General features: G+C 44.2%; 1 protein-coding gene across 11 annotated transcripts in view; it reads right to left on the bottom strand.

Annotated features, from left to right (window-relative positions):
• The window catches only part of LOC115130084 (UDP-N-acetylglucosamine--peptide N-acetylglucosaminyltransferase 110 kDa subunit), a 37,366-nt gene that overhangs the window by 16,268 nt on the left and 6,431 nt on the right, over nucleotides 1–14,667 (bottom strand). For 4 of the 11 annotated variants that reach the window (XM_065019914.1, XM_065019904.1, XM_065019909.1 and 1 more), the window contains exons 5-12: nucleotides 13,281–13,397; nucleotides 12,514–12,593; nucleotides 5,377–5,587; nucleotides 4,690–4,830; nucleotides 1,273–1,373; nucleotides 970–1,123; nucleotides 613–714; nucleotides 121–318 (exon numbers count right to left, since the gene is read on the bottom strand). In XM_065019914.1, coding sequence (XP_064875986.1) covers nucleotides 121–318; nucleotides 613–714; nucleotides 970–1,123; nucleotides 1,273–1,373; nucleotides 4,690–4,830; nucleotides 5,377–5,587; nucleotides 12,514–12,593; nucleotides 13,281–13,397 — 1,104 coding nt within the window. The remainder of the gene's footprint in view (nucleotides 1–120; nucleotides 319–612; nucleotides 715–969; nucleotides 1,124–1,272; nucleotides 1,374–4,689; nucleotides 4,831–5,376; nucleotides 5,588–12,513; nucleotides 12,594–13,280; nucleotides 13,398–14,667) is intronic. The other 7 variants (XM_065019907.1, XM_065019912.1, XM_065019911.1 and 4 more) reach the window with 3 other exon arrangements.

The following is a 14,667-nucleotide window of genomic DNA, read 5'->3' as shown; positions in this document are numbered from 1 at the left end:
TTTCCTTCAAATGTACCAGACGAGTAACTTCCAAGCCATCCCGTCTTACCGTTTACCCCGTTACCATGCAAGCACCCCAGCCCAACTTTCACCTGAATAGAAGGTCAATACTGTACTTGCTTTGATGAGGGCCTGTACCTTGTCCAGACAGAGGTTGCCGTGCCTCTCAGCGATGGCCTTGCGGAAGCCGTGAGAGAGGGGGTACAGCATGCTGTGGTGGGGGTGCACCGAGGGCAGACGGTTCTTATCCAACTGGTCAGCCACGATGCTCACCAGCTTCTTCATACGATCGTCATAGTCTGTCCAGTCACACACAATCTGGTGAGAGAGGAGACAGTTGTGTGAGTGTGTTTGTGAGAGAGGAGACAGTTGTGTTGAGTGTGTTTGTGAGAGATGTTTGTGAGGCAGTCAAATGTAAATCAGAGAAACGTAATACAGGAGCAGTAACTCTTGGGCCTTACTTGGCTACTCTCTGGTAATGTCTCACATCAATACATTCATTATACTCAAGTTACAGCCGAGTCTCAAATCAGGATTTGGCTTCAAGTGTATCTGCAGTAACTTGGCATAGGAGACGTGTGTGTGTGTGTGTGTGTGTGTGAGCGTGTGTACCTGCAGGCAGTGTGCCAGGTTGCAGTAGGCATCAGGGAAGTCAGGCTTCAGTTTCAGGGCAGTACGGTAAGACGCAATGGCTTCTGGGATGTTACCAGAGTCCTGGGGGGAGGGAGATTAACATATTATAATAATGGAATCATAAGACAACTTCCTTTATAAATACAAGCATTTTAATATTTTCATGAATTAAATAACTAAATTGCAGAGAATAGGTGAATTTGGCCCTGCGGAATATTAGTGACAGAAAAAAAAGAAAAGAGTAATACCAATCCCAAATCAACTTCACTGCACTTCTGTAGGTCTGATAGGAGTTTAGGATTGTGGGTTATAACAGACATGGCAGACGAAAGTCACCTTGTGTATGGAGGCCAGGTTAGAGTGAGCGTCAGCGAAGGCAGGGTTGATCTGGATGGCTCTGGTGTAACACTGTAGAGCTCCCTGGATATCCTGCATCTCCTTCAGAGTGTTGCCCATGTTGGAGTAGGCATCAGCAAACGTAGGGCTGATTCTACAGACACACAAACAATAAAGTAGGACGCCAATCAACTCCATTCAGAACCTTGAAACAAGGTCCCTAAAAGTGTATCTATGGACTGTCAAACCAACGAGATGAAAGAGAGAGCGAGACAGAGAGAGGGTGTGTGTGTGTCTGCTGACCTGATGGCCTCTTTGTAGTGCATGAGGGCCTCCTGGAGTTTCCCCTGCTGCTGCAGAACGCTGGCCAGGTTAGAGTGGGCCGCAGCAAACTCTGGAAACACCTGAAGACGCCAACCACACACACACACTTGTTATAGGGTGCCCAATCAAATACACAATTTGACCAATATGTTAATTGTGTAGATATTTCTCAATGAAAGCTTATGGTCGAAACGTCATGTCTCTATCATAATCCGTTCAAAAGTAGAGTTTTCACCCTTGCAGAATTATTTTTAATTTTAAATGCATTTTCTTTTTTTAATCTGGGAAACGGCATCAGCTAGTTTGGATTCTGTCTGGAATAAAGGCTACCTGCCAGCTCACTGTTGAACTGGTCATCCTTTTTAATCAAATCTGCAGGACATAAAATGAGGCAAGACGGTCCATATTGAGACAGGTATTTCCATATTTTAGTATACGTTTTCATATTGATGTGAAATTCCTGTTATTTTCAGTAGATTTCTCACATAAACAAGCATCTGAGGATGCGAGATGTCAATGGAGCCCTGAGCAGAAACCGATATTTGGATTAACAAAAGGCTTTCAAATTCAACTCGGCCCGTGTCATAAATGTAGTGAATTTGAAGACGACCACAAAATGTAAAATTCTCAAAAGTTGCGGTGAGAAACCTGCTCCTCTCTGTCAGAGCTAAGTGCTTATTATGAGATGTATTAAGTTGCGGTGAGAAACCTGCACCTCTCTGTCAGAGCTAAGTGCTTATTATGAGATGTATTATGTTGCGGTGAGAAACCTGCTCCTCTCTGTCAGAGCTAAGTGCTTATTATGAGATGTATTATGTTGCGGTGAGAAACCTGCTCCTCTCTGTCAGAGCTAAGTGCTTATTATGAGATGTATTATGTTGCGGTGAGAAACCTGCTCCTCTCTGTCAGAGCTAAGTGCTTATTATGAGATGTATTATGTTGCGGTGAGAAACCTGCTCCTCTCTGTCAGAGCTAAGTGCTTATTATGAGATGTATTATGTTACAAAAAAAAACTTATTGGAAATGATATTAATTACACAGTGCATTTGGAAAGTATTCAGACCCCTCATTGTTACATTACAGCCTTATTCTAAAATAGATTAAATGGTCCCCCCCTCCTCATCAATCTACACCCCATAACGACAAAGAAAACTTATTTTAGCAAATTCATTCAAAATAAAAAACAGAAATATCACATTAACATAAGTATTCAGACCCTTTACTCAGTACTTGGTTGAAGCACATTTTGGCAGCGATTACAGCCTTGAATCTTCTTGGGTATGACGCTACAAGATTGGCACACCTGTATTTGAGGAGTTTCTCCCATTCTTCTCTGCAGACCCTCTCAAGTTCTGTCAGATTGGATGGGGAGCGTTGCTGTACAACTATTTTCAGGTCTCTCCAGAGATGTTCGATCGGGGTCAAGTCCGGGCTCTGGCTGGGCCAATTAAGGACATGAGACTTGTCCCGAAGCCACGCCTGTGTTGTCTTAGCTGTGTGCTTAGGGTCTTTGTCCTGTTGGAAGGTGAACCTTCACCCCAGTCTGAGGTCCTGAGCACTCTGGAGCAGGTTTTCATCAAGGATCACTCTGTACTTCACTCCGCTCATCTTTGCCTCGATCCTGACTAGTCTCCCAGTCCCTGCCACTGGAAAACATCTCCAAGCATGATGCTGCCACCACCATGCTTCACCATCGGGATGGTGCCAGGTTGCCTCCAGACGTGACGCATTCAGGCCAAAGAGTTCAATCTTGGTTTCATCAGACCAGAGAATCTTGTTTCTCATGGTCCGAGTCTTTAGGTGCCTTTTGGCAAACTCCAAGTGGGCTGTCATGTGCCTTTTACTGAGGAGTGGCTTCCGTCTGGCCCATCTACCATAAAGGCCTGATTGGTGGAGGGCTGCAGAAATTTGTTGGTACCCTTCCCCAGATCTGTGCCTTGACACAATCCTGTCTCGGAGCTCTGTGGACAATTTCTTTGACCTCATGGCTTGGTTTTTGCTCTGACTGTCAACAGTGGGACCTGATATAGACAGGTGTGTGCCTTTCCAAATAACTGTCCAATCAATTGAATTTACCACAGGTGAACTCCAATCAAGTTGTAGAAACATCAAAGATGATCAATGGAAACAGGATGCACCTGAGCTCTATTTAGAGTTTCATAGCAAAGGATCTGAATACTTATGTAAATGTTTTATTTTATTTTTTTAAATAAACTATTTAACCTTTAACTAGGTAAGTCAGTTAAGAACAAATTCTTATTTACAATGACGGCCTACACCCGCTAAAACGCAGACGACGCTGGGCCAATTGTGCGCCGCCCAATGGGACTCCCAATCACGTCTAGTTGTGATGCAGTGTGGAATCGAACCAGTGTCTGTAGTGACACCTCTAGCACTGAGACGCAGTGCCTTAGACCGCTGCGCCACTCGGGAGCCTGTAAATAAGGTACGCGTTTTATATTTGTAATAAATGTGCAAAAATGTCTAAAAACCTGTTTTTGCTTTGTCATTATGGGATATTATGTATAGATGGATGAGGAAACATTTTAGAATAAGGCTGTTACGTAACATGTGGAAAGAGGGGTCTGAATACTTTCCGAAGGCACTATGTTCGAGAAAGACCTCGCTGAACGATTCAGAACACTAATAAATCATTTGTCTTGGTAAAATGTATTCTATAACATAATTTGTAAGTCGCTCTGGATAAGAGCGTCTGCTAAATGACTTAAATGTAAATAAGGAAGTGACATTTCATCACGAAAGCACGTTTTTCACCCACTCTGGGCAGTGAGTGGACCCCCTACAGGTTAGAATACATATAACAGGACACTGGCCAGGTTAGAGTGGACCCCCTACAGGTTAGAATACATATAACAGGACACTGGCCAGGTTAGAATACATATAACAGGACACTGGCCAGGTTAGAGTGGACCCCCTACAGGTTAGAATACATATAACAGGACACTGGCCAGGTTAGAGTGGACCCCCTACAGGTTAGAATACATATAACAGGACACTGGCCAGGTTAGAGTGGACCCCCTACAGGTTAGAATACATATAACAGGACACTGGCCAGGTTAGTATACATATAACAGGACACTGGCCAGGTTAGAGTGGACCCCCTACAGGTTAGAATACATATAACAGGACACTGGCCAGGTTAGAGTGGGCCGCTGTAAACACCTACAAAAACAAACAATTGTTCAGTCACCACCAAATCATGAAATTACACTTCCTTAAAGAGAACCCTGAGCTTAAGATTGTGGTGGGGAAAAAACAAGGGCCCGTAAATCAGCATTCCTTAAAGCCATTATGCCAGGTAAGAGAAGGGGAGGAAGAGATACTTTTCAAAGCTTTTTATGAGCATTCTGCCATAGTTATGGTTATCCGTCTCACCTCCAGGGCCTTCCTGTACAGCTGGACGGCGTCCTCGATGTTGCCCTGCTCCCTCTTGATGTTGGCCAGGTTGTTGAGAGAGTCTGCGTGGGTGGGACACAGACGCAGGGCCGTGTTGTAACACTCCTCAGCCTCGGATACCTGGGCGAGACGGGGTTAAACCACACAGGGTTAAACCACACACACACATTCACAGATAAAGACAAGGGTTAAAGACAAAACACTCAGATACAGACAGACACCCCCCTCACACAGAAAAATACATTTTCGTACAGACAGACACCAAGGCCCAGACAGGGCCAATAGAAAAGGGAGACCCCAACAGAGACAACAGCTACACAAACACTGCTAACTGAAAGCTGCAACCCTGTTTGTAGCTGAACAGGGGATGCTTGCACTTCCCAAAATAATCTTTCTGTCTGGAACAGTGTTGAAAAGGGATCAACACTCATGAAACAGACCAGCTGGAGGACCAGGATGTCATGCATATCCATCTAACCACACCCAGTCTGATCTCCTCTCTGTATATGTGGAGAAAACACCCCCCTCATCTCCTAAATTAGGTCAAGGAAGGCACGACAGACATGGCATGCACGGGGCACAGCCTGGTGGGACCGTCATGCCTCTCACACTGGCAGTTGGGATGCAGAATAACGGAGCAGTCTCTCACTGCTTGGACACACACACCGTGTTCTTCCTTACATTGCCCTTCTCCTTGAGGGCGTTGGCCAGGTTACAGTAGGCGTCAGGGAAGTGGGGCTGTAGCTCGATGGCGCGGCGGTACGTGTCGATAGCCAGGTCGATAAGACCCTGCTCGTAGTAGACGCACGCCAGGTTGCCATGGACGACGGCGTGGTTGGGGCTCAGGCTGAGGGCACGCAGGTAGCCAGCCACCGCTCTGAATGGTTGGAAAAAGAGAGAAGGGTGGGTAAACGCTAGTAGTAATAGTACGTACTAAAGGCTGAGGACTCAGGTAGCCAGCCATGCATGGATACAGAGTAGAGAGTGGTACTAGTGATGTGTATTGTGGTACTATAGTGATGTGTAGGGGAGAGTAGAGTGGTACTATAGTGATGTGTAGGGGAGAGTAGAGTGGTACTATAGTGATGTGTAGGGGAGAGTAGAGTGGTACTATAGTGATGTGTAGGGGAGAGTAGAGTGGTACTAGTGATGTGTAGGGGAGAGTAGAGTGGTACTAGTGATGTGTAGGGGAGAGTAGAGTGGTACTAGTGATGTGTAGGGGAGAGTAGAGTGGTACTAGTAGTGAGTGGTACTAGTGATGTGGGGGAGAGTAGAGTGGTACTAGTGATGTGTAGGGGAGAGTAGAGTGGTACTAGTGATGTGTAGGGGAGAGTAGAGTGGTACTAGTGATGTGTAGGGGAGAGTAGAGTGGTACTAGTGATGTGTAGGGGAGAGTAGAGTGGTACTAGTGATCTGTAGAGTGGTACTAGTGATGTGTAGGGGAGAGTAGAGTGGTACTAGTGATCTGTAGAGTGGTACTAGTGATGTGTAGGGGAGAGTACAGTGGTACTAGTGATGTGTAGGGGAGCGTAGAGTGGTACTGGTGATCTGTAGAGTGGTACTAGTGATGTGTAGGGGAGAGTAGAGTGGTACTGGTGCTACTGAGCTGTAGCTTCTCATCAGGTCTCCCTTGTAAAATAAGTATTTGTTAAGGCGGTGGCCACCACCCAACTTTGCCATTTTGAATAAAACCCCCCCCTTTTTATTTTTATGTATCCGCTATGATTTCTTATAAACCGACAACTTTTGAACATCAGATCGGCAGTTAGCGCAATTCCACCTTACACTTCAAATCATCTGCCCTGTAATTCCAACCCAATTTTTGGGCAAACCAAGAAGAAACAGATGTTAGAGAGGGGATACTGGCGAGATTAAGGCGACAGGAGAACCAGCCACCCTTTCCCTCAATTCTACTAGTCACTTCAAAAGAGGGATGGATGAACTTTGATGGCGGATTTGCAACCAACGGGACTCTAGAAACTGCAATATTCTCTGCTCTTTTGAAACATGGCTCTCGGAAAAGATCCATCCCCTCCCCCTCTTCATCAACAACAACTGGTGTGCTGACTCGAGGACGGTGGAATCGGACTCGAATCGTCCATTGTTCACCAGTCTTGGAATACATGGTCAAATGCCAACCTTTTACCTCACGAGTGAGTTTTCAGTTGTCATCGTGACGGTTGTCACGGAGAGGAAAAATAGCAGGCAGGCACTTAACTGTAAGAGGCTATAACCAAAAAGGAAAACCTACACCCAGAGGCTTTTGCCGGCAATTTTAATTCCGCATCATTAACATGTTTGAGATAAGTGAAAATACTGCCCCCTTCGGATGAAAAGCATGCCCAGAGTAAACTGCCTGCTACTCAGGCCCAGAAGCGAATATATGCATAGTTAGTAGATTTGGATAGAAAACAGTCTGAAGTTTCTAAAATGGTTTGAATGATGTCTGTGAGTATAACAGAACTCATATGGCAGGCGAAAAATTACAAACCTCAGGTTTTCAAGGGATTGCCTATCCAATATAGTGTAAATGGGGTCATATTGCACTTACTAAGGCTTCCACTAGATGTCAAGTCTACAACGTTTCAGGCTTCTACTGTGAAGGGGAAGCGAATAAGAGGTGTTTGAACCAGGGGTCTGGCAGAAAGCCATTAGTTTAGTCACGCGCGTGGCCGTGCGCACGAGCTCCGTTCCTTTTCATTTCATTTCTAAAGACAAAGGAATTGTCCGGTTGGAATATTATTGAAGATTTATGATAAAAACATCCTAAAGATTGATTATGTACATCATTTGACATGTTTCTACGAACTGTAATGGAATGTTTTAACTTTGTCTGGACCTAGTGCCTGTGCGTTGTGCATTTTGCATTACTGGACTAAACGCGCAAACAAAAAGGAGGTATTTGTACATAAAGATGAACTTTATCGAACATTTATTGTGGAACTGGGATTCGTGGGAGTGCATTCTGATGAAGATCAAAGGTAAGTGAATATTTATAACTCTATTTCTGATTTCTGTTGACTCCACAACATGGCGGGTATCTGTATGGCTTGTTTTTGTGGCTGAGCGCTGTACTCAGATTATTGCATGGTGTGCTTTTTCCGTAAAGCTTTTTTGAAATCTGACACAGCGATTGCATTAAGGAGAAGTATATCTTTAATTCTATGCATAACACTTGTATCTTTTATCAAAGTTTATGAGTATTTCTGTAAATTGATGTGGCTCTCTGCAAATCCGGCAGATGTTTTCGAGGCACAACATTACTGAACATAATGTGCCAATGTAAACAGATTTTTGGATATAAATATGAACTTTACCAAACAAAACATACATGTATTGTGTACCATGAAGTCCTATGAGTGTCATCTGATGAAGATGATCAAAGGTTAGTGATGAATTCTCTCTCTATTTGTGCTTTTTGTGATTCCTCTCTTTGGCTGGAAAATGGCTGTATGTTTTGGTGTATTGCACTTGTGATTGTATGAAAGTTAAATATTTCTAAAAATATTTCAGCAGATGTTGTAGCCTTAAGATTAAGACAAATAAAATACAATAAAATGCTAATTAATTACTTAAAAATCATACAATGTGATTTTCTGATTTTTGTTTTAGATGCAGTCTCTCACAGTGTAAGTGTACCTATGATAAAAATTACAGACCCTGCAAAATCAGCAGTGTATCAAATACTCCCCACTGTACATATAGTATCGATCCAGTATCCCTGCACATTGTAAATATGGTACTGGAACGGACCTTGTATATAGTATGCGTACTTCATCATGTTAATTCTTATTTTATATCTTGTGGGTTTTTGTTCTGTTCTACCTTGGGATTTTTAGTATGACATTGCTATTGATTACTGCATAGTTGGAGTTAGAGCTTGCAAGAAATGCCTTTCACTGTACTTGTGCATGTGACATTAAAAACGTAACCAAAAAGTCCCATTGAGTTCAGAAGATAAAGGTGCAATATGCAGAAATCGATCTGCCATATCCTGGTTGCTGAAATTATAATAGTTCCCCTAATTTCAGTTTGTGACAAAACAAGCCAGAGAATCATTACACCATCTAAACCGCTGTGAAATGTATTTTCCATAACCAAAAAGACTATTTTCAGCTGGTGTACAAAACCATAAGCACGAGAAGTATAAAAATAGCACACATACAGCACCTTCCTATTTTGTTGAATTACAACCTGTAATTGAAATTGATTTTTATTTGGATTTCATGTAAATGGACAGAGACAAAATTGTCCAAATTGGTGAAGTGAAAAAAATCTAAAGCAACAGTCAGTATATGGTGTGGCCACCAGCTGCATTAAGTACTACAGCACATCTCCTCCTCAGACTGCACCAGATTTGCCAGTTCTTATTGTGAGATGTTACCCCACTCTTCAACCAAGGCACCTGCAAGTTCCCAGACATTTCTGTGGGGAATGGCCCTAGCCCTCACCCTCCGATCCAACAGGTCCCAGACGTACCAGTCCTGTCTGGTCCAGCGATGGTGGGTTTGTGCCCATAGGTGACGTTGTTGCCGGGGATGTCTGGTGAGGACTTGCCTTACAACAGGCCTACAATCCCTCAGTCCAGCCTCTCTCAGCCTATTGCTGACAGTCTGAGCACTGACTGAGGGATTGTGCGTTCCTGGTGTAACTCAGGCAGTTGTTGCCATCCTGTACCTGTCCCGCAGGTGTGATGTTCGGATGTATCGATCATGTGCAGGTGTTGTTACACGTGGTCTGTACCTGCGAGGACAATCAGCTGTACGTCCTGTCTCAGGCGTCTCACAGTACGGACATTGCAATAAATTGCTCTGGCCACATCTGCAGTCACCATGCCTCCTTGCAGCATGCCTAAGGCACGTTCACGCAGATGTGCAGGGACCCGGGACATCTTTCTTTTGGTGTTTTTCCAGAGTCAGTAGAAAGGCCTCTTCAGTGTCTTAAGTTTTCATAACTGTGACCTTAATTGCCTAACGTCTGTAAGCTGTTAGTGTCTTAACGACCGTTCCACAGGTGCATGTTCATAATTGTTTATGGGTCATTGAACAAGCATGGGAAACAGTGTTCAAACCCTTTACAATGAAGATCTGTGAAGTTATTTGGATTTTTACAAATTATCTTTGAAAGACAGGGTCCTGAAAAAGGGACGTTCATTTTTGTTTTGCTAAGTTTATACACCTGTTCTGAAAGGCCCCAGAGTCTGCAACACGACTCAGCAAGGAGCACAACCAAGCAAGGGGCACAACCAAGCAAGCAGCACCATAAAGACCAAGGAGCTCTCCAAACAGGTCAGGGACAAAGTTGTGGAGAAATACAGATCAGGGTTGGGTTATATTTTTTTAAATCAGAAACTGAACATCTCACGAGCACCATTAAATCCATTATTTAAAAATGGAAAGAATACGGCACCACAACAAACCTGCCAAGAGAGGGCCGCCCACCAACACTCACGGATCAGGCAAGGAAGGCATTAATCAGAGAGGCAACAAAGAGACCAAAGATAACCCTGAAGGAGTTGCAAAGCTCTACAGCGGAGATTGGAGTATCTGTCCATAGGACCACATTAAGCCGCACACTCCACGAGCTGGGCTTTACGGAAGAGTGGCCAGAAAAAAGTAATTGCTAAAAGAAAAGAAATAAGCAAACACGTTTGGCAAACATATGGAAGAAGGTACTCTGGTTAGAAGAGACTAAAATTGAGCTTTTTGGCCATCGAGGATAACGCTATGTCTGGCGCAAACCCAACACCTCTCATCACCCCGAGAACCGCATGATGTTTTTCCATCAACAGGGCCTGGGAAACTGGTCAGAATTTAAGGAATGATGGATGGTGCTAAATACAGGGAAATTCTTGAGGGAAACTTGTTTCAGTCTTCCAGAGATTTGAGACTGGGACGGAGGTTCACCTTCCAGCGGGACATTGACCCTAAGCATACTGCTAAAGCAACACTCAAGTGGTTTAAGGGGAAACATTTAAATGTCTTTGAAAGGCCTAGTCAAAGCCCAGACCTCAATGAAATTGAGAATCTGTGGTATGACTTAAAGATTGCTGTACACCAGCGGAACCCATCCAACTTGAAGGAGCTGGAACAGTTTTGCCTTGAAGAATGGGCAAAAATCCCAGTGGCTAGATGTGCCAAGCTTATAGACATACCCCAAGAGGCTTGCAGCTGTAATTGCTGCAAAAGGTGTCTCTACAAACTTTGGTGATGTCATTTACAAAATAGCCTCCAACACTCTACTCAGCAAACTGGATGCAGTCCATCACAGTGCCATCCGTTTTGTCACCAAAGCCCCATATGCCACCCACCACTGCAACCTGTATGCTCCAAATCGGCTGGCCCTCGCTACATATTCTTCACCAGACCCACTGAATCCAGGTCATCTATAAGTCTATGCTAGGTAAAGCTCCGCCTTATCTCAGCTCACTGGTCACTATAACAACACCCACCCGTAACACTCACTCTAGCAGGTATATCTCACTGGTCATCCCCAAAGCCAACACCTCCTTTGGCCACCTTTCCTTCCAGTTCTCTGCTGCCAATGACTGGAACAAATTGCAAAGATAGCTGAAGCAGGAGACTTATATTTCCCTCACTAACTTTAAACATCAGCTATCAGAGCAGCTAACCGATCGCTGCAGCTGTACATAGCCCATCCAATCTACCTACCTCATCCCCATATCGTTTTTTCAAAACGTACTTTTCTGCTCTTTTGCACACCAGTATTCTACTTGCACATCGTCATCTGCATATCTATCACTCCAGTGTTAATTTTCTAAATTGTAATTACTTGCTACTATGGCCTATTTGCCCTAACTTCTCACACTATTTGCACACACTGTATATAGACTCTTTTTTTCTATTGTGTTATTGACTGTCTGCTTGTTTATTCCATGTGTAACTCTTGTTATTTGTGTCACACTGCTTTGCTTTATCTTGGCCAGGTCGCAGTTGTAAATGAGAACTTGTTCTCAACTAACCTACCTGGTAAAATAAAAGGTGAAAAAAATAATAAAATTGACTTTTTGGGGGGGAATAGTTATGCAAGGTCAAGTTCTGTTTTGTCTTCGTTTGTTTTACAATAAAAAATATTTTGCATCTTCAAAGTGGTAGGCATGTTGAGTAAATAAAATGATACAAACCCCCCCTCTGTTTTTAATTCCAAGTTGTAAGGCAACAAAATAGGAAAAACGCCCCGGTGGGAATAAATACTTTCACAAAATGTAGATCTACTGCTTCTTAGACTTGCTTTCAATGAGAATAACAGATCTATAACTCACATTTCTGCGTGAACATGGTCAGGTCGCCCAGAGTTACATATGGCAGCTTTCAATAAAAAGGTTAAATAAATACCACATAACGTCAGATTATGTACAATTTATACTATCCATCAATCTACATAAAAACATTTTTATTTTTTATTTTACTTACCGACAAGATACTAAATTTCCCATACAAACCAGCACCAAGGCTCGACATACGCTCTACTCGCAGCAAAAACATTGGGTTTGCGTACTGCAGCTACTACTACTTTCATGTGCATGATTCTCTGTGTTTGACTTTCTTCAAATGTAATTACAAGGTGTCAGAGCGTCATACCTAGGCTACGTCCGAAACTGCACCCTATTACTTATATAGTGCCATTTTTTGACTGGAGCCCTATGGGCCCTGGTCAAGAGTAGTGCACTACACAGAGAATAGGGTGGTGTTTGGAAAGATTAGATGATTAGAATGATAAAATGACATGAACAAGGGAGTGTCTTCAGGTTTAACTGGTTATACCACGGGAACAGTCACTGACCTGTCAAAGATGCGAGCCTCTTTCAGAACGTTGCCCAAGTTGATGTAGGCATCCAGGAAGTTGGGATCCAGAGTCACAGCCTGACAAATACCCATAAATCCATACATCATACACAACGAACAGGATATACTGTAGTAGAAGTGTGTTAAACATTTCCTCCAAACACCAGTTGTAATGTGGACTATTTAAGTTAATACTCAAGTTAAGCGTAATTAACACAATGATTTGCATATTTATATATGTTCCCATTATGTAATCAACATGATTTCAAGCGTTCCATTGATGTCACGGGTCGGTCACTAGATGCGATTCTGGATGTTACTCATATCTGTTGATAGGGCCTGACGCCAGACTGCAGGTCCAAGGACACTGATTGTTGTTGTATTCTGTGGAACACTGATTGTGTAGCTAGCAGCTGACGTTGTTTTGGCTTAAATGGGCAAAACAACGTCATAAGGGGCATCTCTGGTCGAAGGCCAAGTTAGACATTTCCTCTGCTCCTGTTGTAACTTGTATTAAACCAGATTTGCGATTGAATAGATCCAGCATTGGTCTTTAATTTTGTTCAGCCAAAAAAAATCCCCTTTACTGTGTACTGTTGTTTCCCTGTTCACTGGTATACACTCTACTAGGACTGTACTTAAGTTCAGACATGAATAGTACTGTTTGTGAATTATCAAATGTTTCAACCCAGACATGAACCCTTAGTCAGACGATCCTGGTCTGTCTTTTGTTTTTACATCATCGGCTGTGTAGAAAAGTCTCACCTTCTCAAAGTGGTGTATGGCCAACCATATCTCTCCCTGGGCGTTGAACACACAGCCCAGGTTGCTCCACGCCACCGCAAAGTTGGGCTGAGTCTCAATAGCCTTCAGGTAACACGCCTTCAAAATGGGTTAACAATCAAAACCAGAGGAAGAGGAGAGGAAGAGTAGCGGTAGAGGAAAAGAAGAGCGGGAGCAGTGGTAGAGGTAGGAGGAAAGGTTGTAAAATAAAGATACGAAGAGAATAAAACAGGAAGAAAAACAAAAAGGGGTAGAGGAAACAGAATTAGTGACCGTTCTCAACTAAAGCAAAAAGTGAGTGTGCAGCATGGACTCGCCTGCGCTGAAATCTGCGGCGCTAAGCTGCCTTGCTTATTCCTACGCTGCGCAGATCCAACCAGCACCCACACGCAGACCGACATTCTGCAGTTATCATGGCCTCTTTCTCACAAGACGAGAAACAGAAACGTTGACGAGCCTTCTCTGCTTTAGTATGTAATGTACAGCCGATAATAAGATGCTAATGTGAAGGGAAATACCTAAATGATATTGAAATTCATAACACAACCAGTAACTTCTATGTTGGTTGCAGTCTGACAGCTGACTATATTAACCAGTAGTATCTCACAACCTTGAATGGCGGGCGCTGCGTGCAGGTGGAGGTCCCTGTAATGCTTGCGCACAAAAAGCTACGTGGGTGGGGCATGTCCTAGGTGTGTGTTTGGCTACAATCACATCACCACGTACACCGCCACTGCCGACCTTGCTGCTGCTTAGCAACAAGAGGTCGATGTTTGCCGCCGCTGCGCTCGCTGAACCCGGCCGCGTTGCGGACTGGCTGCAGACCCGGAGCCCCGGGAGACGCCCTGCTTACCTAGACTGCCACACTCTCTGTACCCACAATGCCTTTCAGGACCAACGAGTGACAGGGGACGGGGTTGGGGTTAGAGGACCTGGAGACCACAGCCAAGCGGCTGGTTGGATGGTTAGATAAGAGGGGGAATATAGAGAAGGGGAGTTTTGGAAGTTATGGGGGCATCAAGACGGCCAATTGTCCGATGCCCTAAGAGAAGGATAGGAGAGCTGATCTACCACCAGAGCCCAGGGGCTGTTCTGCAGGGCAATGAGGAAATAGAGGTGTTGTTTAAGCAAGCCAATGGTGTCCTCTTGGGAGGCTGGGGGTACGCTGGGTGCCAGGCTGACAGAGGGCGTCGGGGGGAGGGGGGGTCTGTACCCAGCAGGCCGGGGGGGGAGGAGGGGAGGGGAGCTTTGTGCCTGATGCTTTCTTGGCCTTGGTTGCCTTGTTCGCTGCGCAGCCCCTGCGTTACTGCACACTCACAGCGCAGTCTGCATCATCTGCAGAACGCTGCAGCTCCAAAACCAAGAAGGA

This window comes from Oncorhynchus nerka, linkage group LG6 (assembly GCF_034236695.1).
Source record: "Oncorhynchus nerka isolate Pitt River linkage group LG6, Oner_Uvic_2.0, whole genome shotgun sequence".
NCBI classification, from domain to species: domain Eukaryota; kingdom Metazoa; phylum Chordata; class Actinopteri; order Salmoniformes; family Salmonidae; genus Oncorhynchus; species Oncorhynchus nerka.
Note: the sequence above shows the minus strand (reverse complement) of the source record. Positions and strands in the feature narration are given on the sequence as shown.